Source organism: Lissotriton vulgaris, chromosome 7, assembly GCF_964263255.1.
Source record: "Lissotriton vulgaris chromosome 7, aLisVul1.2, whole genome shotgun sequence".
In the NCBI taxonomy this organism is placed as follows: domain Eukaryota; kingdom Metazoa; phylum Chordata; class Amphibia; order Caudata; family Salamandridae; genus Lissotriton; species Lissotriton vulgaris.
The window spans coordinates 1,261,450,839-1,261,475,263 of record NC_141695.1 but is presented as its reverse complement, the minus strand read 5'-3'; the positions used below and the strand labels follow the sequence as shown (position 1 = coordinate 1,261,475,263).

The following is a 24,425-nucleotide window of genomic DNA, read 5'->3' as shown; positions in this document are numbered from 1 at the left end:
TTTTTCTTTCTGCAGCACTAATAATACCTTCTATTGCATAATATACCCCCTCATTTTGTTCCATTTTAAATTAAATGTTTTAAGAGTTACCACTTTATTCCCATCACGATGGCTCCAGGTGTGCTATACCTTTGTAATAAGTAGGACTGTTAGCGCTCTAGTTGTTCTTTAGAACACTCTGGGACATTCTGTCATTGGGCTATACTTGGGCTACATCTGGGTGATATTTGGGCTACATTTGGGCTCTTTTGTCTCTGGTGGCCATTTTGGGAGACTGCATGTCAGAATGTTTTAATGAAATAGAAAAGGATTTGAGAAGTCACTCAAAATGTGCCCTAATTTTTCACTCTGCAGCACTAATCATACTTTCTATGGCAAAATATACCCCCTCATGTTGTTTCTTTTTAAATTAAATGTTTTAAGAGTTACCACTTTATTCCAATCAAGATGGCTTCAGGTGTGCCATACCTTTGTAATAAGTAGGACTGTTAGCGCTCTAGTTGTTCTTTAGAACACTCTGGGACATTCTGTCATTGGGCTATACTTGGGCTACATCTGGGTGATATTTGGGCTACATTTGGGCTCTTTTGTCTCTGGTGGCCATTTTGGGAGACTGCATGTCAGAATGTTTTAATGAAATAGAAAAGGATTTGAGAAGTCACTCAAAATGTGCCCTAATTTTTCATTCTGCAGCACTAATCATACTTTCTATGGCAAAATATACCCCCTCATGTTGTTTCTTTTTAAATTAAATGTTTTAAGAGTTACCACTTTATTCCAATCAAGATGGCTTCAGGTGTGCCATACCTTTGTAATAAGTAGGACTGTTAGCGCTCTAGTTGTTCTTTAGAACACTCTAGGAGGCTGCAGTAGAACACAAAGGAATCAACTGACAGTCTCTGTCCTTGTTGGATGTACATGTTTTACTGAGAATGTCAGACTTCATTTTCACATGACTGAGAAAGATAATGTGAATTTACAGAAAATATGCTTTCAGTTTAGCTTATAGATCCCCTTCCAAACCACTGTGGGAAAATCATGAGATATTAGTTTTCTTTCAAACAATATTCATGATATCACAGCAGAAGGTTTTTTCACATGGTAAAATCACCTTAGAACCCACCACAATTCCTAAAACGAGTATGGTACCATCAACAAATGATTTATAATGTAACTAAAGTCCTAAAACCCTCTATTAACTACAATGCTTTTTAATGAGGTGCTATCATGTATATTGGTCCCAAGATGGCTGCCAACACTTCTTGGATGAAGTGCAGACAGCCAATCAGATCAGATGTGTGGTTAGGCTCCGCCCAGATATATATCTTTTTTTGAACCTAAATTACTCAAAATCCACTGGAGCACATATATTGAGACCTAGCAAAGGCACATCGGGCTAACAGTCCCTACAATTTTGCCAAGTTTCGTGCAAATCCATTCTGCCGTTCGAGCTAAAAGTGAGGCCAACCGCCCTATGGAAATTAACATGGGAAAAACGCGTTTTGGGACCCCCCTTTTTTCTCGGCCCCCCCTTGATGAAACCCCCCCAAATTGTCAGGGGCTGCTCAGAAACAAAATGTTCCATTTTCCTGAAAATTTCTGCCAATTCCGTCCACAAACGCCAAAGTTATTAGACATAGAATTTTCAAAAATCCCATAGAGAAAAAATCCTAACTATATATACCTACTGGCGACTGCCAGTAGGTAATATATATATATATATATATATATATATATATATATATATATATATATATATATATATATATATATATATCACCACCAGTCTCTTCTCCAAAAAAATAAAGAGTGTGACCAGCTCCGGGGGTACAAACAGTCGGCTTTATTGATGTAAAATGCACAGGCAAGCAAAGGGTCCCTGAAACGCTAGGCAGACGGGTTTCAGACTTTAATTGTCTTTCTTCAGGGCCCGTTTCAGATGTGTCCTTCTTGTTCACGGGGATCAAATACTCTGATGTTTAAAGTTGTGGCCACTCCCTATCACGTGACCACTCGCCCCTCCTTCACCTCACAGGTGTAAGGCACCTCGCGCTGCTCCTGCAGCCCAACTGCATGCTGGGCGTTGACGTCCACTGATTGAGCTCCTACAGTGAAGAGACAACAAAAAGTTGTTATTGAACATTTGACCTAACTATAACATTACTTTAACCTTTTGTGACGGGGAGGCGGGTCAGGATGATGACAGTAACGTTGTAACCGCAGACGGATGGTCTGCTCTACCGTTGACCCCCCTTTCTGTCACCCTCATACAGACTGATGCCACCGCTACGGGACCTGAGGATTGGTGGTCGGCTGTCCCGCGGTCCCCTCCTGCCATGCCTGCGCTGTCTGAAGAAGCCGGTCTGCAGGATTGGGGCACGAAGGAGACCGATAGTGTATGGCACTATGCTCCGATAGAAGAACACGGTCCCTTTAACTGTGGACTGCGAGCCGGCGTAACCACGCCCCCTGCAAGCATCGAGGAGTCAAATGCCGGAAGGGAGAAGGAGACGACGGACGGCGTTTCCCTGGAGGCGACAGGAGTGTTGGAGTGGAGACGGAGAGAAGCGGAGTCGAGTTGCGAAGGCGGAGGAAGAGAACGAGGACGGAGCCCAGCTGAGAGCGACAAGCCAGGAGGCCACCGATTTGGCGCTTCGCCCTGCCACGGTCCCACGGGAGGAACGTGGCTGGACAAGGTACGGGGTTCTGTGGCTGGCTGGGTGGGGAGGAGCGACGCGAGCAAGCTGAGAGACCCGGTGTAAATAGTGTACAGCCTATAGATTCCCTCCCCCCTCACGAGCACTATTGAACGGCTTTAGTTAAATGAGCACTGGTTTCCCTCACTCCCCGGGCCCTGGCAAATCGTGTACGGACGTACCAGTGATTGTGCCTTTCTTCTCTTTATTTTCTGGGACACCTCCGGACGAGTCCACGTTACCTTGAAGACTCCACCTGCCTTCTGAACCAACGCGAGGGTCGAGTTAAAGGACTGCATTCTGGAGTATTCCGGATTCACGAGAGGTGTCAGGACGGAGACCTCGGACTTTGCCAAATTACGTGTGACTGCTAAGAGGCGTAAAGCTTATCTAAAAATAAAACCATCTTTAAGAGCACTTTTCCCTGACTCTGCCTCGTTAGACCATACTTCCCTGAGTCCTGACCCCTCTTCCTCGGGGTTGCACGTACCTGACCCTTTACAACTGGTGTCAGAAGTGGGATTAACATCCCAGTCCACCTGTGATACCGAGATGGACGCCCTATTACAGCATTTGATAAAGGGACAGGAAAAACTGGAATGGGCTGTGGAACGCCAGATGACCTCGGCACAAGCTGACAGAGACCTCTTTAAGAACACTATAGCGGCTCAGATGGATAGTATGCAGAAAACCATGATCCCTCCCACCGGGGCGGTAACCCTAGAGAACAGAGGCCATGGGCCAAGCCCGTCCGGCATCTCACTGCAAAAATACGTACAGGGTGAAGACCCGGACGCCTTTTTGATGAACTTCGAGCGGGCTGCCAGAGCGCTGGGGTGGCCAGAGGAGAAGTGGCCCTTCTTCCTAGCCCCGCTTTTAACTGGGGAAGCCCAGTTCGCCTATCAAGTGGCGAATCCGGCGGGGAATGCTACGTATGCCGTGATAAAGAACGTGATCCTTGATCACCTAGGGCTTGATTCAGAAGCCTACCGCCTCCGGTTCCGCAAGGAAAAAGGGGTACCGGGAGAAAATCCAAAGACCCTCTTCTTCCGCTTGAAGATGATGGCGGATAAGTGGCTGAAGGCGGGTACCAGTACCAAAGAAGAGATCTTGGCCCAGATATACCTGGAGCAGTTTATGGAGGCACTCCCCTACGGTACCCAGAGGTGGCTGAGGCAACACTCCGGGCTTACAGTAGAACAGGCGATCGAGATGGCCGCCAACTATGCCCGAGCGCAACCACGGGGCATGGGTTGGGAAACGGAAAAGGCCTCCAGACAACCGTCCTTGATGAAGAGCGACAAGAAGACAAAACCGGCTCTTGAGCCGTTCAGGCCTCGACCTCTTCGGATGGAGCCTCCGGTACCACGGGGTCCCCAATGTTTTGAGTGTGGCGAGTGGGGCCACATTGCTCGCCTGTGCCCCAGGAGAAGACCTCCCGAGGAACCTATGGAGGTGGGGTACCTACCGAAGGCTGTCCTCTATTCCTCGGAGCTAGGAACCTCATTTCATGTAAGTATGAGGGTAAATGGGGTTTGTATTAAAGCCCTCCTGGACTCCGGGTGTAGACAGTCGGTGGTACAAGAGAAGTATGTCCTGCCCCACCAATATGACCGAGATGCCATAGTACACATAAGGTGTGTGCACGGGGACGTCAGACCGTATCCTGTGGCCCAGGTGTCCGTTGCCGCTGACAACCAACCGGTTTGCTCCGTGAGGGTGGGAGTACTAAAAACACTACCAGAGGAAATGATCTTGGGAGTAGACAACCCGGGCTTCCTAGACCTGTTCAGGAGAACTGTATACGACTTACCCCTGTCAAAACAGACAGCACGATCGACTCTACTCACGGAGGAACCCTGGGTCCTAGATCGCAGCTTCCGCTTCGCACAAGCAGAAGATCGGACCCTCTACAATGCGTGGGAAGCGGCACAGGCATCCCAGGAAGATTCCAGCATCTCCTACCCTAGGTTTGTAATAAAACGGGAGCTCCTGTACCGAGAGGCAGCGAGTGGAAAGGAGTTGCAACTCTTGGTACCTACATCCTTCCGAGAACAAGTGCTTTTCTTTGCACACGCGCATTTGACGGCAGGTCATGCGGGCAAGGAGAAGACAACAGAGAGCATTATCAGGCATTTCTACTGGCCTGGGATATACAGGGACGTACAAGAATACTGTCGTAAATGCGAGATCTGCCAGAAGAAGAACTCCCACAAGCCCCCGGCAGCCCCCCTACAACCCATGCCAATCATCGGGGTACCCTTCGAGAGGGTAGGGATGGATCTCATAGGGCCCCTCCCAAAGACCCCCCGAGGACAGTTGTACGCCCTTGTAATAGTGGACTACGCGACCAGATACATAGAGGCCTTCCCCCTGAAATCCCCCACTACCGCCAATGTGGCGGAAAAGTTCGTGGAACTGTTTTCAAGGGTGGGATTCCCGAAGGAGGTAGTTACCGACCAGGGAACCCCCTTCACATCCCGCCTCATGAAAGAAATCTGTAAATCGTTAGGAATACGTCATCTAAAAACCTCGGTCTACCACCCTCAGACCGACGGCCTCGTAGAGAGGTACAATCAGAGCCTCAAAAACACCTTAAAGAAAATGCTAACCTCCGAAGGCCCGGCCTGGGACCGGCTACTACCATTAGCCCTGTATGTACTCAGAGCCCAAAAACAGAGCAGCCTGGGTCATTCTGCTTTCGAGCTGCTATATGGAAGAATACCTAGGACCTTGCTGGAGATCACGAAAGATGCGTGGGAAGAGCAAGAAGAAATAGAGAAAAATACCCCCTTGGAATACACAGCTCAACTGAGGTCCAAGCTGGGGAAACTACGCAGCCTGGCATATACAAACCTTGAACAAAAACAGAAACAACAAAAGAAGACCTATGACCGAGGGACCCGGCTCCGAAAGATGAGAGTAGGTGATTGGGCTCTAGTGCTTTTACCCTCTGTCACGAAGAAAACCGAGTGGGAAGGTCCTTATGAAGTAGTAGACACCATAGGTGAGACCACATATAGGCTAAGACTCTCCCCAGCAAAAACTCAGACCTACCACATAAATATCCTGAAAAAGTGGATTGGTCCACCTCCTCAGAGGGTTCACTTGGCTATCCCGAATAAACAGACGGAGGAAAACACCCTACGTCACCTAGTCATTAATCCGGAACTGTCGGACAAGCAACAACGGGAGCTACATGCCACCTTGACCCCCTTTACGACTGTCTTTTCGGATTTACCGGGGAAAACCACCCTGGTAGAACATAGGATTGAGACGGTTCCAGGGAAGGTAGTGCGACAGCGGCCATACCGAATCCCCGCTGCCAGGAGGGAGGCAGTAAGACAGGAAGTAAGAGACATGTTGGAGTTAGGGGTAATACAACCGTCAACCAGCAACTGGGCCTCCCCAATAGTCATGGTGCCCAAGCCGGATGGCACTAAGCGCTTTTGCATGGACTTCCGGGCCTTGAACACAATATCCTCTTTTGACGCGTACCCCATCCCCCGGGTCGATGAATTAATCGAGAAGCTCGGGGATGCGGTTTACATCACAACCATCGATCTGACCAAGGGGTACTGGCAAGTACCCCTTCGAATGGAAGACCGGAAAAAGACTGCCTTCATCACGGACGAAGGGCTTTTTGAGTTCAAGGTTCTCCCCTTTGGGCTTCATGGCGCCCCCGCCACTTTCCAGCGTCTTATGAACCGCATACTCAAGCCTTTCCCAACCTTTTGCTCTGCCTACCTAGACGATATAGTCGTCCATAGTAAAACCTGGAATGAACATCTACGACACATACAGGCCATCCTCAGGGCCCTGCAGGAAGCCGGCCTCCACATCAACGCGAGGAAGTCCCGGGCGGCTTTCACCAGAGTCAAGTATCTGGGGTACGTGCTGGGCGAGGGTACCATCGCTCCCCAAGACGAGAAAGTCCGAGCCATTAGAGACACCGGTTTCCCCACCAACAAAAGAGAGCTGCGCGCATTCTTAGGACTGATCGGGTATTACCGGAGGTTCATCCCCAGATTCGCTGAGCTGGCCACTCCTTTGACGAACCTCCTACGCAAAGACGTGAAGGTCAGGGAGATCCAGAACGCCCCCAAGGGGGCCTTGGAGGCCTTTCGGTCATTGAAGGAAGCAATCACATCGGCCCCCGTTCTGATGTCCCCGGACTTTACCAAAGCCTTCATACTCGCCACAGATGCCTCGGAAACCGGCATTGGGGCTGTCTTGTCTCAGACGGACAGGGACGGAGTGGAGCACCCTATCTTGTTTACGAGCAGGAAACTATACCCGAGGGAACAAAAGTACTCCACGGTGGAACGTGAATGCCTCGCCATTAAGTGGGCGGTGGAAAAACTGCAATATTATCTGGAGGGCCGCCCCTTTGTCCTTCACACGGACCATGCCCCACTGACGTGGATGTACCGCAACCGTTCCCTCAATCAAAGGGTCCTTAGGTGGTTTCTATCCCTCCAACCGTTTTCCTTTACTGTGGTTCACAAGAAGGGTTACGACAACGGGAATGCGGACTACCTGTCCAGAGTGCAACCTCTCCCCGATCGGGAGAGTCCAGGAGGGGAGGTGTGTGATGGGGAGGCGGGTCAGGATGATGACAGTAACGTTGTAACCGCAGACGGATGGTCTGCTCTACCGTTGACCCCCCTTTCTGTCACCCTCATACAGACTGATGCCACCGCTACGGGACCTGAGGATTGGTGGTCGGCTGTCCCGCGGTCCCCTCCTGCCATGCCTGCGCTGTCTGAAGAAGCCGGTCTGCAGGATTGGGGCACGAAGGAGACCGATAGTGTATGGCACTATGCTCCGATAGAAGAACACGGTCCCTTTAACTGTGGACTGCGAGCCGGCGTAACCACGCCCCCTGCAAGCATCGAGGAGTCAAATGCCGGAAGGGAGAAGGAGACGACGGACGGCGTTTCCCTGGAGGCGACAGGAGTGTTGGAGTGGAGACGGAGAGAAGCGGAGTCGAGTTGCGAAGGCGGAGGAAGAGAACGAGGACGGAGCCCAGCTGAGAGCGACAAGCCAGGAGGCCACCGATTTGGCGCTTCGCCCTGCCACGGTCCCACGGGAGGAACGTGGCTGGACAAGGTACGGGGTTCTGTGGCTGGCTGGGTGGGGAGGAGCGACGCGAGCAAGCTGAGAGACCCGGTGTAAATAGTGTACAGCCTATAGATTCCCTCCCCCCTCACGAGCACTATTGAACGGCTTTAGTTAAATGAGCACTGGTTTCCCTCACTCCCCGGGCCCTGGCAAATCGTGTACGGACGTACCAGTGATTGTGCCTTTCTTCTCTTTATTTTCTGGGACACCTCCGGACGAGTCCACGTTACCTTGAAGACTCCACCTGCCTTCTGAACCAACGCGAGGGTCGAGTTAAAGGACTGCATTCTGGAGTATTCCGGATTCACGAGAGGTGTCAGGACGGAGACCTCGGACTTTGCCAAATTACGTGTGACTGCTAAGAGGCGTAAAGCTTATCTAAAAATAAAACCATCTTTAAGAGCACTTTTCCCTGACTCTGCCTCGTTAGACCATACTTCCCTGAGTCCTGACCCCTCTTCCTCGGGGTTGCACGTACCTGACCCTTTACACCTTTGTTTTTATCAGTGAAAAAAAGAAGAAAAAAAAAATATATATATATATCTCAGAAAGGTCTGGTAGTATGGGGCTTAGTCACGTGGCGGTCCTGAACCTTTGCAATCCACAACATTACGACAATTCTTCCCTTATTCAAAAAGAAGTCCACGACACTCCAGGATGCTGAATTTCATTTATTGCAGTAAAGACAGCCCTCTACCAACGCATTTCACCTTTCGGCTTGTTCACGGTATGGTGAGCATTGTTTCACATCCGTTTTACATACAATCATGCGTAAACATAAAAAGTGGACAAGTGCATTGCTAGCTCAGATACTTGGGCACCATCTTATAGTGTTGTTTTTCTGTTTTCACAAGGCTTAATACATTACGAATTAAACGCAAGTGTGAGTATTGCTATCATTATGAAAGTTTACTCATCTTCTACCTCTGTAACAATTTCATGAAATAACGTGCAAGTGCAACTGTATATTTTCCACAGTATACAATCTTGGCATTCATAAGCCGCATTTCATGATGGCCAGATCCGTGATTACGGAAACACAATATCTACAAATGGACTACAAATACATATAATAGTTAATGCTGCCATTTTTTACCATTAAAATCGATCCCACTGGTTATAAGATTGAAGTTGTGTACCTTCAGTGATAATATTAATCATACTACCACCCTTAGATATATTTTTGAGTTAATATTATGCTGCAAATTTTAGCCATACATCTGCACTTCATCTCTTAATGGTTACCATAATATCAATGTGTAACCTGAAATGGCAAATAATGATATCTTTGTCACATAAAAGTTCATGATCATCAGTCCTGCCCAATTGGGCATGCACACAAAAATCCCACCCCAGTGGTCATTGGGACAGCTGCCGTGATTAAATTCGACCTTTACAGTAAATGGCACATCATACTCATCAAAACTTGATTCTAAGCATTGTTATAAAATTGCAGAGTAGCTTCCGGGCAGCGCTCGTTCCTATTTACAAACACAGAAAAGAAAAAATGAAAATAATAAAAAAATATTTCCTTTGTACTGTTTAAAATACAAATTAATGTATTGCCAAAATATAAAATGTCAGAATGAGAGCTGGATACAAATGTAGGTTACCAAACTGATGAGGAAAGTACATTGATCTGGCTTATTTGGCATGTTTCCGGGCTGTCTTCATTGATAAGCAGAGGTTGAAGTGTGGGAACTGTGATCGATGCCATGGTGGTGGGTCAAAGACGTTGCTAAAAAGACCCAAATGTGCTTTGAGAGTCTTTTTTTTCACTTTCAAGTAGCTGTATATAAAAAATGCACACATTAAAAATAAATTCAAGTTAGATTAATTGGTGGGAAAAGCACTCTTTTACGTTAGGACAGCTCAATTGGTTAATGTCATCACAGCAGGTATCTGTGTGTGTGAGCAGAGAGTCACAGAATTGAATCCTGATTCACACAGTGTTGTGTACTTATAGTGCTGCAAGGGCCCAGTCAGACCCTTCCTTCCCTTTTACCCAGAAGCACATCAAGATCCACATTAACCATTCAGAGATGTGTTTTTAAAATCAAAAAGTATGTGAACTGTTTCTGTAAAATGTAAACAAGCACAAGCATGTGGGTCCCGAAAGATGCTGCCCTCTTAGACCTCAGTGCAGATTTTCTCTCAAGAGAGTTGTGCAGGGTTATTGCCACTGGGAGAGAGTAGTGAGTGGCCACTGCACCCCACTGATGGCTGTCTTATCAGGAGGTGGGTGCCCATTTTCCTTACTAGCATTAGGCTACCATTGGTGTGGAGTGAAATGCAGGGCTTTTCTTTTACACAAAGGGGCAGACAGTCTGTTTTGGACCTCATGCTGGGCAGAATGGACAGCCAGCTCAGAAGTACTGTAGGTATCATTGGTGCTGCATGTGCAATGGCACTGGGGCCCAGGGGTGTGAAGGGGGGCCTAAACCTCAATTAGGCTGTTTTACTAGCCTTCATTGCTTGCATTAGGGCCCAATGCACTCTTGTTGTGCTTTTTTGCTTTGAGCCTTGGAGCAATGGCTCAAGACAGGAGAAAACTGAAGCAGAGGATACACCTTTGCTTGACCTTAGAGAGATGGCTGAGATGGGGATGAGGTAAGACAGGGGTCTTTGTTTCTAACAAGGGCAGAGGAGACTCCCTCCTTTCCGAGGCAGTCACTATAATTCGCGAAGCAAGCGCAGTGGCTCTAGGGACAAGGGATGTGGGAGACCCACTGATCACAACTATTACTATCTTACTTTACAAAAGAGGTATGGGGCTCATTTTTCATGTTGGCATTAATGCTGAGGGCACTCTTGCTGCAAAGAGTTGGGTAACATGTGGGAGTTATTTTTTTTCTGAAAGGGACAAAGAGTTTGTTTCAAGATTGGAGTGATGGTGGCATGGTGGGGATGGACTGATTAGTGTAGCCGCTGAATTGGGACCCAAAATTGTAGGAGTAGTGTTTTTGTGTGATATATTTCCTCTTTTATAGATCCCACATTTAGCATGATTATAAGCTACAGAAAAGGTACCCCTGAAAGGATCTCTTAAGCCTCACTCCTTGCCCTCCGCAATGTCACACTGCCCCCCTATTTTTGCCATAAAAGTTTGAAGGGGGGCCCAACTTTGAAAGACTTTGTCTAGTTAGTTCACAGCAAAAAAGGTTGAAGATTTCTGTCCTAGTGATTCCCCAACAGTCAGGACTCAACTACAGACTGAGGGGCATTTGCACATGATAGACCCTGCACACAGACTTTAGGTTGGAGATTCCATCCCTTGGTGGACCTTCGACTGAAAACTTGCCCCGCTGAGACATTTCTCTTCTTTATCCACTGCATTGCAGTTCTTCGTGGTTCATTCAGTGATGGGATTTCGAGGTTGAAGACAGCAAGAAAAAGTGACGTCATAATGTTCTCATGGTTGTGGCCACCGGGGCTTTGGAGGGGGAGCAGTTGTAGGCGTTCCAGAGCCTGATAGTGCAGTCCCAGGAGGCAGATACATACTGAAGAGGGAAAGAGAGGAAATGTTAGAGGGGCAGTAATGCTAGTGGAAGAGAGGAATAAGGAAGGGGAAGGAAGGCAAAGGAAAGGAAGACTATAGAAGAGAAAAGTAAGGAAGAGAGGAGAAGGGAAAGGATGAGGGGAGGAGAAAGAGGATGTCAAGAAGGAGACTGAGAGAAAATGTAAAAAAAAGGAAGGTTTAAAGAAAGTGGGAAAATAAAAAATAGATGGAGGGTGAAGAAAGTTCATCAGAAAAAAGGGGTAGAGAACTAAAATGAGTGAGTTATGGAGAGACAGTATGGACTGTCGGACAGAGGAGACAATCAAGGTTTGATGAGGTCAGAGGACAAAGGAGAAAGAAATAACAAGACCTGGATGTGAAAAAGAATAGTGAGAGATACAAATAAAGGAAATGCTGCACGAAGAGAGGTATGAGAGAAGCGTCAGAAAGGGGAAAATGGGTGGAAAATGGATGCAGTTGGGACGACCATTGACAGCCGTCACTCCTATTCTCCAGTGTTGCCCTATAATTGCTTCTTAGGTGGCTGACTGATTATTGATTGTGGTAATAATACATGTATAAAAAAGTCTGTCTCTAATTTCATTATTATAACAGTACTTGTGACATCTCCAATCACATGTTATAAAGAAATGACATAGCTGCTCAATTGTAATAAGTTATTACAGTTGACTTAAAAAGCAAGAAGCCAAAGTGAAAGGCAGATCAAGGAGTATAATTACAGATGCAGTTTAAACAAGGAAATTAGGAACTCACTTTTCCTTCTTCTGATATTGTTTTGTAAAAAGATCAATTGAGCAGCAGAAAGGAGAAATTTATGGCAACATTTATTTTCATAAAAATTACGAACTGCTTTTTGGTGAGTTTAATTTCGCTCTACAAATCCTGCTTTTTTTTGTCTGCAATGAACATGAGAGAGCAAGTCACAGAGGATGTAAGTGGTTTGCTAGAAGGGTGATGGTGTGACCATGCATTATAAGGAATACAATACCCTCTGCTGTATATTAAATGGATATTGCAAGTCAACAAGAAGTTCCATGACCTTATAAAGGAGCTCCGCCTTTAGTGTCCTGCCTCTATGTTGATAAGCTTTCTGAATCTTTCTTCCAGAACGTGGCACAGGTAATAGGCTTAACTGAGCATCCATCTCTCGCTTTTATCTTTCTGCCTTCCATCAAGTCCCTCCTTCGCTCGCTCCTTCCCCCTCTCTCTCTCCCCCCTCAGCTCTCAATTAATAGTTAATGCAACCCTTGTAGGTGTGCCACTGACCTCTTTTACACGCCCCTCCCCGGTGCCGACCCTGGCACTCTCCGATGCAAGCACCCCTTCCCTCCGCTGCCAGCCCCAGGCCACATCTCCCCTCTCCTCCCAAGCTGTTGTTCCCCTGCCCTTGCCAGTGCCTGGCTCACACCGTGAGGAGCTCTCCCCTCTCTCAAACCCTCCAGCGCCATTAGAATTCACGTGGAGCGGCTAAAAATGCATGTCTTAACAGCTGCTAATGCTTTATTTTTACACAAAGCGCTCGAGAATATGCAAATAGGAGGCTGGCACAGCTGATATGTCACCGTGCTCCCCTCTCTTCTCGAGGACAGAGAGGAAGTCGTCCTTTCGAGCTGTCCCCGATGTATAATCCTGGCTGCTGCTCCCTATTTTAATTACTCTCCTTATGGGCTCCAATAATTAACATTGACTTGTTTTTAAAGCGAGCATTCACAACAATGCACATGTATCTATCTCTAATGCTAGCATTTACTATGTTTCATTTTTCAGGATGCTTATTCTTGTTAATACTAGTATTTATATGGAGACACTTTTCAGAACGCATTGTCCCACGCACTTTAAAGCACCTTTCAAACCGCTTGATTTTCTGTAATACCAGTACTCACATTAAGACACATCCAGGCCGCTTTATTCTTTAAATGACCAACGTGCACTTTAATGCACATTTCTCAGCGCTGCATGTTCATAACCAAGTTATGCCCTACAATGTAAGTTGTTCAAAGCACGTTAATTCCTCTATCACCAGTATGGCCATTAAAGCACATTTAACTCCGCTTTCTGTTCTTCAATGATATTATGCACCTTACATACCCATATCAGACCACTTTAATTTTTCTAACACAAGTATTCCTATTAAGACACTTTTCTGACCGCTTTATATCACAAACTTTGTAGAGAAGTATTCCAGATCAAAGAGGTAGATAAGATATATATTTATTTGCAGATAAATAGGTAATAACAGTTGGGAGCCAGGGAAGCGATGTCTTCAACCTCAACAGCTCAATCCAGAATGACTGTCTAACATAGAATCCACACATCATACCATTCTACATTCTGACACTCGTGGACTTAAAGAAATATACAACATAACAAACTTTAATACAGATTTCAGGCTGCTTTATTTTCTCTAATATTCAGACAGTTTTCAGACCGCTTTATTTCATGCACTTTAAAGTACATTTCGGACCGCTTTATTTTCTCAAATTCTAGTCTTAATATTCAGATACTTTTCTGACCTCATTATAGCTTGCACTTGAATGCATGTGTATTTTTTATAGTGATTATATTATTTGGTGCCCTGAACTCTGCCTCCCAACAAATTGCCTCCCGGCCTCACTATCTCTCTCTTCTCAGTCTCCCCTTGCCCTGGTGGAGTCTTAATCAAATCTAGCACATCTTTAAAGAGTTGAGTACAGAAGGCTGTTCCCTTTATCGTGTCGCTGGGCCTCCTGACCTGAACCCAAGCTAACCCGGAACGGTCACCTCCTCAGGCACAGAGTAGCTTCAGCAGAGCTAAATGGACTGTGAGGCTTTCCCCCCTCCACTCACGATGAACGTGCCTATTTACAGTCTCTGCCGCGTAGCTGGGTTTTTCATAAACTAACCCCGCCAGTGTCTGCCACACTGCTTGCGTTGTATTGCTATTGAGCAGTTCTGTGTATCGCAAACAAACCTGGTCGAAAGGCAGCTGCTGATACAGCTGTTTTATCAAGGGGCAAGCCTCCACGTTCACTTCTCTAAAACGTGCACGCACTGAAACTAAAATCCCAGCTATTTTAGGGCAAAACACTGAACCAACCCATCTGAATCGAAGAGGTTTCAATGCTTTGCTGCTGCCCGTTTGACTTACAACGTGCTTTCTCTTTCCACAAACTCGATGTTTATGTTCCTTTATTTTGAGATGCTTTTAGTATTACTGTCACACACACAACCCCAACCACACACACAACCACACACACAACCACACTCACAACCACACACACAACCACACACACAGCCACACACACACACACAACCACACACACAACCACACATACAGCCACACACACACAACCACACACAAAACCAAAAACACACACACACACACAACCACACACACACACAACCCCACAAACAACCACAGACACAACCACACACACACAACACACACAATCACACACACAACCACACACAACCACAAACACAACCACACACACACAACCACAACCACACACACAACCACACACACACACAACTACACACACACACACACACAACTACACACACACACAACCACACACACAACCTCACGCACAACCACACAACCACACACACAACCACACACACAACCACACACACACATACACCAACACACAACCACACCCAACCACACATTCAAACACACCCAACCACACACACCCAACCACACACGCACACAACTTCACACACACAACCACAAACACACAACCACACACACACAACCACAAACACACAACCACACACACAACCACACATACACATAACCACACCCAACCACACAACCACACACACAACCCCACACACACAACAACACACACACCCACACAACCACACACACAACCACACACACAACCACAACCACACATACAACCACACACAACCCTACACACAACCACACCGTCAGTGCACACTTTCACCAGACATAGACGCCATCAGTCGTCAGTGCACACTTTCACCGGGCACAAACACCACCAGCCGACAGTGCACGCTTTCACCAGGCACAAACACCAACAGCCGTCAGTGCCTGCTTCCACCTGGCACACACCACCAGACGTCAGAGCACGCTTTCACCAGGCACACACACACACCACCAGCTGTCAGTGCATGCTTTCGCCAGGCACACACACACCACCAGCAGTCAGTGCACACTGTCACCAGACACACACCACCAGCCATCAGTGCACGCTTTCACCAGGCACGCACACCACCAGCTGTCAGTGCACGCTTCCACCAGGCACACACACCACCAGCCGGCAGTGCACAATTTCTACAGGCACACACACCACCAGCCATCAATGCACACATCAATTGTTAACGCATCCACAATTAACTATTGTAGCAATCGCAGTATGGTGCACTTTACTTTTAAACATATTCATCTAAAGTGCAGCATGCCACCATTGTTACAAAAATAAACACACATTTATTTGGCCTACAATTTAAGGACTTTTGTTGCAATTGGTGTTGCAATATTTAGCAATGCCAATAGCTCAAACTTAATTAATGCGAGACCTATTGCATTGCAAATGCTTGTTCAATATGGAAAGTCACACAAGACTAGGAGACCAGACTAGGAAATATACATTTCAAAGATTTATTTTTCTTAAATCAGAAACCTATCCTGGTGCACTCTAAATGAATAGTAACTAATGAATGTAAACAATATAGTAGCAGCAAGATCCACCAGAAATGAGACTAGCAAATAGTATTCTAACATATATATAAAATCGTAATTCTTTCTTTATGTCAATACTTAACAATCTCATCCTCTTCTTAGAACATAAGAAATGGCCCTAACTCGAGTTTCAAAGATGGACAATACCAGCATACCTCGTCTAAACAAATAACAAATGTTCAAAAAAATTACAGCGCCTGCCTTCCTTGTCTGCACCAGTTAGCAGACCAATAAGCCAGGCAAGTGAAGGCTACATGCGCCTCAAGGTAACCTTCAGCAAAGGAAGGTGATACATTCTGTATGGCCTCTGTCCCGAGTCTTTGGTACGAAGTTCCGCTCTCCCTCTCACACCTAGGCGTCGATTCCGATCCGGTAAAATCCCCGTCCGTACGATTCGTATCCGGAGCCGTTTCCGTACGACTCGTAAACACACCGTACGACCCGGCGAGTACGATCCGGACCGGGTGATCAGGACGCTATTCGTACGGTCCGCGTCAGGTAAGGGCGATTTGTACAGAAAAGTGCTCAATCACATACACACCGTACGCCGCGTACCCCCCATGATCGGCAGGGTACGCGCTGTACCCCTGCGATCATGTGGGGTATGCGCCGTACACCCAGCGTACACGGGGTGCGCACCGTACACCCACCGTACATGGGGTACGGTGCGTACCCCATGTACGCTGGGTGTACGCCGCGTACCCCACATGATCGCAGGGGTACGGCGCGTACCCCGCCGATCATGGGGGGTACGCGGCGTCCCCAGGGGGGCCTTCTGTACTTGTTTCGGTGCAAACTATGCGTTTATGGCTGTTTCCAGCTCCCGTAAAAAAAAGGGTCGTACGTTGCGTACCCGACACGAATCGTACTTGCTGGGTCGTAAAAACCAGCCGCGAACCGTTGCGATGTCACGTACAGCGGGTTCCGAGTGAGACTCGTACGGATATTTTAGTCGTACGGAGTCCTGTACGACTCGTACGGTCTTTGGCTCCTGGTACGGATCGTACTTCGTCGTACGTACGGGGACGTGTACGGGTACGATTCGTACGGGGAAAATTGCTCCGTACGATGATTCGGAGCGCATTTTACCGGATCGGAATCGACGCCCTAGTGTTCGTTTTTGTAACATCTGACCATTGCTGGACTATTCAGAATAAACAATTAGCAGAAAATGCCTTGGCACCTTTTCATTTATTTACATTCAAAGGAACCATGCATTTTGTTTAAAAACAATAAACAAGACCTAATGTTATCAGCTTCCATGAAACTTTGTTTACTATTTAAACAATCACAAGTACAGAGAATTTGACTCATACAAAAGAAAATGAACATATTCAAGGAGAATTAATAATGGCATGAATAAATGTGCATCATGTACTTCAATATTTATACCGAAATAACCAACACATACAATTCAAGAAGGGGGAATACCTAAAATGGAAAAACATCATGCTCATAATAATATGGTCATGGAACTTCTCGTGACTTGCCATATTCTGATAATGTATGGCAGGTGTACTTTATCCCATATTTAATGTATGATTAAAAGGTAGGGAAGACACTTACAGTGGCTTAGAGAAGACACTTGTACAAGTAGACACATCCACCAGGGCAGGGATCACCTGGCACAGGGACAGGGGAATCATATTCTGTGGTACAGTGTAGATGCAGGGAAGGAACTAGAAAAAAAGAAACAAACTTGCAAAGGGGAGACAATGTTGCTTAAACAAAGAGGATGCAGACACTGGGATTGGGTACACAGATACTGGGAAGGGAAAACGGATGCTTGTGTGAGAGAAACCCCAACAATATGGTTGGGAAGACTTTAACATTGGGACATGCAAAACATTAGCAGAAGGAAAGAGGAGGTGGTATTGCCACTGACACTCAGCTAGAGGGACAGTACCACAGTGACTGGAAATACATAGCCAGGGTCTAAAAAGGAGACAGACACTGGGACAGACAGGACATAACAAATAGACTAGGGGCCTAATCTGTCAGACGGGGAAAATGAACACTCATGCTGGGTCAGGAGAGACACTTAAACATTGACAGGAGACACAGGCACCTGGACAGAGGAAACATGAATATTCGAGTTGGGGGACACGGGCAGGGAGCCAGGGAGGACAGAGACAACGGGACAGAGAAGATAATGATACAGACAAGGACAAAGCAAAGGGAGTATTGTAAGGCCAAATGATCTAAAAATTAGTGAAAATACAATAATATTTAGAAGCACTTTGACCACTGTCGTGATCCAGTTGATATTTTCAAGAGGTATACACCATTGTTCTTAAACTTTTCCACACAACAAAAGATTGCACATATTTACAATTACTTTCTGTCTCTCAAATATCAGCTTTTAATTTACGAAATTCACAATTTTAGTGCCCAAATGCCAGTTTGGCCTTTTCATAAATTGTTGACATGTACTCTTGGCCGCACAAACTGAATCTGCCTTATATGCCCACGTACTGCAAACACGTACCAGGATGCACTTCATAAAATATTGGTAGCTACTCAAGCCCTCATTACGAGTGGACGCTACATTCCGATGGGGCAGATACTAACAGTTAATAAACCCACTGGAATTATAGGATTTTCAGGAACACTGTGGAGCTAGTTACTTTCACCCATGAGTTTTGGATGCCAAAAGTAGGCAAAATCTCCAGGTGAAAGTTAGGGCCAAAATAATGGATTACTAGGAGAATCGGACCTGAAGTTACAGATTTCCCCTGTAGTCCCTCATTTCTTAGTGGGACCTTTGGGAAGAAGTTGTAATGGTGTGGTAATTACTTTATATCAAAATGCGTGCCCCTGAATTGGGGAACGTCCCCTGGTCACTGTTGTGTCCCCTATGGGGCTATAAATGTTTCAATCCTTGTTTGTACTAAATAAATGAAATCATCCTTTTGTTTAATTCGTTCGTTTTTATTCATTTGAGTCTTATCGTAATTAGAGTTGTTAATCACTCTTTTTCTTCAAATCCTTTTCTTGTTCAAATGACTAATGTTGTGTGACACTTCCATGAAATGGCTTGCTACCGTTGATTTAGTCATTCTGTTACGTATGTTTGATTTGTGTCCATTAATTCTAGTCTTAATTTTTCGTTCTGTTTTACCAACATAGCCTTGTCCACAGGGACATTTTAGAAGATACAAAACATTCATAGTTTCACATGTGGCTGATACTTGCAATTTAATTGTGTGTCCTTTCCTTGGGTGGGTGATGATCGCTCCTCTTATAACGTTATTGCAATTGCTGCAACTGTGGCAAGGTAATGTACCGTTGTATGTATTCACTATTTTTGAGGTTTGGGATTTTAGTATTTCTCCCAGGTTCCTTGCTCTTTGGTATGCAAAAAGTGGTTCATCCTTGAAAATGTGATTACATTCATGTTCTTGTGCCAGTATGGACCAATGTCTTTTAACAATATTTTTGAATGCTTTGCTTTTGGTGGAATATTTTGAGACTATTACAACACTGGTGTTTTCTTTTATGGGTGTTTTTTTCCAAAAGTTCATTTCTAGTTTCTGTGCACATCGCGTTTTGGCTTGATTCAGTACATCCTGAGGGTGCCCTCTTTGTTGAAATCTTGTACCATTTCCTCGATTCAGTTATTCGTTCTTTCTGGTGATGATACTATTCTTTTCACCCGAAGCATTTGTGAGTACGGTAGATGTTTCTTTAAGCTTTCCTGATGAAAGCTGTGGTAGTGTAGGAGATTGTTGCGGTCCGTTGGTTTACGGTATATATCGGTATTAAAACCTGTGTTGGTTCTTGTAATCTCCACATCTAGAAAGGAAATATTTGATGCGTGTATTTTTGATGTAAATTGAATTTTGTCATCTTTATTGTTAAGGTCTGCGATTGCTTCTGTTAAGGCATGGGACGTGGGATGTGGGACTTCATCACGAATATTGGGAAACCACTCCAAGTAAGTTACAGCGCTACCGTTTGAATTTAAACTAAGGGCAAGCTGCGAGCTATTTGAGCCCATGGAACCTTGACACACGGCAACCGCCACTAACTTGTAACATAGCGATACCACGTAAGCCACTTAACACCTTTGGAACGTCCAGCTCCAGTGCTGAACGTTCCATTGCGCAGGTGCAGTTGGAACGTCCAACGGCCGACGGCAGCACTCCCGAGGTAGTGGTGCCGTCGGCCGCTGGACGGGCGCAGCCCTTAAGGGGTTAAAGTCTGATTAAGATTAAGATTTATGCACAACTGTACTAACACAAACACTTCGAGCAGGATACCTAGTTGGTTAAACGTTAAAAAGCCTGTTCGGGTTTCAATTCACGTTGTTACTGTTTCCGGTTTGTTTCACTTTGAGCACACACCACCTACCATAATATTATGGTTTTAGACACTCCGATAAGCTTACCAAGTTGGAAACAACGTTAAGAAAACCATAACCGATCGCGTTAGAATCGGCAACCCTATGGATCATTTAGGTCAATACCTGTTTGACTCACTTCATCACTGTTTTACTTTGTGACACACAGTAACTTCACCTTTCTGGAATAGAATTCACGTCATATATTAGATTATCATGGTTTGAGCAACAAATCTTATGTTTCCTCGTGTATTAAAAACATAAATTTAGTTTTGGACAATTGTTCCCTGATGAAGGCTTATAATAGCCGAAATGCATTGGCTCATTTATTAACATGCATTTGAACAAGAAAAGGATTCGAAAAAAAAGAGTGATTAACAACTCTAATTACGATAACAATCAAATGATTTAATTTATTTAGTACAAACAAGGATTGAAACATTTACAGCCCCATAGGGGACACAGCAGTGACCAGGGGACGTTCCCCAATTCAGGGGCATGCATTTCGATATTTATAACGTGCACGATGGAGTGCACACCCGGGAGCACGCAACAAATACAAAAACTGCAAACAAACTGGTGTGCAAGTGTATATCTAATTAGCAATGGTAATTACTTTCTCACCATTGAATTTAATGATGACTTCAGGAGTTGCCAAGTAGCAACCCATTTTGTGGGCCTCTCATAATAAGTGGATGAATGGAGGAGAACCACGGCTTAAGCCACGATGTTCATCAGAAATTGTGGGAAGGCGCCGTAAGCCAGAGCTGGCACCACTATGCTCAAATTGGCTTAGATTATGGCAAGAATGGTGAAGATATGCCTATGACGCATTATTACCTAGCCATCAGTATGCTAGGGGAGGTGGGTGTACATTGTCTTACTATCTTCTACTTTACTCTCACTCTTTCTGACTTTCTTTGCTTTCTTTTCCCTTTCTTTCATTCTTGCTTTTCCTTTATTTTCCTTCTTCTACTTCCTTCATCTGTATGTTTTCACTCCCTCCCTTACTCAATTTCTTGCCTTTTCCTTGCTTCCTCACCTCCATTATTTTTTTTTATCGTATTCTTCGTCCTAGTTTCATAGTTTTTGTCTATTTTTCCTTCCTGCCTCTTTCTTCCTTTTCCATTCCGTTCTCTTGCTTCCTTCAGCATTCCCTCTGCCTCTTCCATCTCTCTCTCTCTCTCTCTCTCTCTCTCTCTCTCTCATCCTTTCTTTTTTCTTGACTTCCTACCTTCTTTCTCACCTTTTTCCTTCTTTCTCCACTATACTCCATTACTTTCTCTCTAACTTTCTCGCCTACTTGCCTTTTCTTTACGTTCTTTGTTGCGCCCTCTCTTTGCACATGTTTACAATGTGTTCCCTTATGTTCATATTTACCCTTTGTTTCATTCTGTCACTAAGTTTGTTTAATTTGACACCACAGTATCCCACCCTGCAAATCGTCAAGCTGGTCTTTACAGTGTTATTTATAAGCGCCCCCAATCGCCGTGAAAAAGGTCCACAAAGAACATTTTTAAGGTTTGGTTTATAGTCTTTTCCCTGTTAAAACTTCATGGAAGTGGAAATTGAGAAAACATTGAAACACAGGAGCAGAAACAAGATGTCCTGGTAATGTGGAGTCCCTAAGGTAACACCATATATTCATAAATAGACACATACACAGCCACATGTAGGATCACAGGTATTCTCACCACATAGAACCACACGCACATCCCTCCCACTCCATAATACCTGCTTCAGTTCGGGTATATGGATAACAGACTGAACACAATCTTTGTGTCCCAGGTTAGTTTGAACTTGAAGAAGAGAATCTGCATCGTATACCCTGAGGAGACAAAAGCAGTTACATCAGTGGACCTCGGGATTCCAGATCACTCCATACGCCATTGCGCCAACACCACATTCCATGGATTTCAGTTCACAAATCAGTGCAAAATGGGAGTGGTGGTCTGGTGTTACTTTATTTGAACCAGGTAAGTAAATAAAACCTGAAAAAATCAGTTGTTTAAGTAACGCCCGGGATGTAGAAATTGAAGTCCTTTTGACTTAGCCAACAAGTGCACAGATTGAGGGCACAATGTGAGGCTGCTTCCTGTATGCCGTATAGGGGCCGAGGCTAGGAGGCTACCACTTTCAGGGAGTACAACCAGTACTTGAAATGGAAAAATAGAAGTGCAGGTCCTGTACCGGAGTACCTGCTTGTTTCTAAGAAGTGCTGGTACTCTCCAATTAAAAGTATTATGGGGCAGATTTACAACAAAGTAACGCAGCACGGTGCAGCAAGTAATTTTGCTGTGCCGTGCTGGGTTAGTTTGGAAAGCACAGAGATGCGACATATTTATAAGAATATGTCGCATCTATGTGCTTCCCCTGCGCAGGTGCACAAACTGCAGCCATGCGCCGGCGCAGGCACCCTTGCACCATGGTGCAAGGATGCCTGCGTCGTGGGGAGATTGTTTTTGTGCAGGAAGGGGCACCTTCCTGCACAAAAACAATCACAAGAGGCTTTTTCCTCTTTCAATGCGTGCTGTAGAATGCAGCAGGCATTGAAAGAGGAACAAACGAGGAGACATGAAAACATGTCTCCTCGTTGCGCCTCGCTATGCCACCTCTAGGGTGGCGTAGCATTCACACGCATCTCCAGATTTACGATTTCTCGTAAATCTGGAGATGTGTCTTGTTCCATGGGCGTTGAATGAGAACACCCACAGCAACACCCATGGAACGCCCCTCCCACGCACAGTGCTGCGTTTGAAGGGGCCATATTTACACGGAAAGGAGAAAAGTCACGCAAGGTGGCTTTTCCCCTCCTTGTAATTATGGAGGAGCCCCCTGCGCCACCAGCACGTCACGAAAAGTGACGTACTGGTGGCGCAGGGGGCTTGTAAATCTGCCCCTACGTTTTTCTTGAGAAGTGCAGGTACCCTCCCTCTTAAAATAAAAAAGCGCCAGTACACAGTACCGGACAGTACTAGCCCATTTAAAGTACTGACTACAACAACTTCCCCTGTATGGAGCATTGAATTTGTCTCCTGCAGGCCACACAGAGGCTGAGGCAGGAGGGTTACTCTCTGCAGGAAGTAGACAGCGGTACCATCTCCAGGACAGACAGGAGCAGAGCCAGAATTGGTACTTCCTGCAAGGGGTAGAGAGGCGCCCATCATCAGGGAAGCGTAGAGGCTGAAGCAGGCTAGTTACCATCTGCGGGTTGGGTATACAGGCACAAAGTAGGACCGTAACTACAAGCACGCCTTTCAGGTTGTTGAACATCATGCATCAATATCTTTTCCAGTCCTGTTTTTCTTTACATTCTAGTACTTGCAGTGCTTTTTAGGTCGAGGACCGGAAGTCGGAGATTTAATGATCTTCAGTAGGGCAGTTTAACCCGCCTCTCTCCTCTGTTTCGCCTCCATTGGCTGGCTTCCTAAACGGAGGCCAGCCATTGGAGGAGAGAGGCGTCCCTCGAAAGAAGCTCCGTCTCTTTCGGATTCGGCGGCGTGTTGGTTCTGTTCTTTCCACTTTTAAGCCCCGCCCCTTTTGGGGACGGCCAAACACTCCCCCGAATCCAAAATTTGCGGAGCTTTGCGCCGCCATTTCTGTCCGACCGCCTGACGCGACAGACCGTTTCCCTGCCCCTGCTCTCTCCCTCCGTTGTTTAATCCTCGCTCTCTCTGCCTCCCTCCCTCCCCGCTCGAGTGGTGACGCGCCCCCTTTGCCGGCTCTGTCCCTGCTCCGGCTCAGTGTGCTCGGCTTGGGGTTTGGGCCTCTCCCTGCTCTGTCTGGATCTCCGCTCCGAGCGTGCCTCCTCTCCAGAGCCTGGAGAGATGCGGCGCTGGAAGCCCCGTGCAGTGGCTGTCCATGTGAAAGCACGCAAATGAACGAGTGATTAATCACACCCGTACTGGATCCCGGGCCGCAGCCTAGCCGACGAAGACTTGCGGAAATATATAGAGCCGAAGGACAGTGCAAAAGAAAAGAAAACTGTGATTGTTAGTTTGACAAACGCAGACCTTGTAGGCGTGTGCTGTGTGTATCAGATCGGATGAGCTT

The 24,425-nt window shown here is 46.0% G+C and overlaps 1 protein-coding gene across 2 annotated transcripts in view; it reads right to left on the bottom strand.

The window, feature by feature from the left end:
* Positions 1–1,970: 1,970 nt before the first annotated feature.
* The window catches only part of LOC147703367 (uncharacterized), a 115,215-nt gene continuing 92,760 nt past the window's right edge, over positions 1,971–24,425 (bottom strand). Inside the window, exons 16-17 of one of the 2 annotated variants that reach the window (XM_086931807.1) lie at positions 22,107–22,200; positions 1,971–2,105 (exon numbers count right to left, since the gene is read on the bottom strand). In XM_086931807.1, coding sequence (XP_086787933.1) covers positions 2,025–2,105; positions 22,107–22,200 — 175 coding nt within the window. In that variant the 3' untranslated portion in view covers positions 1,971–2,024. Of the gene's footprint in view, positions 2,106–8,476; positions 11,321–22,106; positions 22,201–24,425 lie in introns of those variants that run through there. The other variant, XM_086931806.1, reaches the window with a different exon arrangement.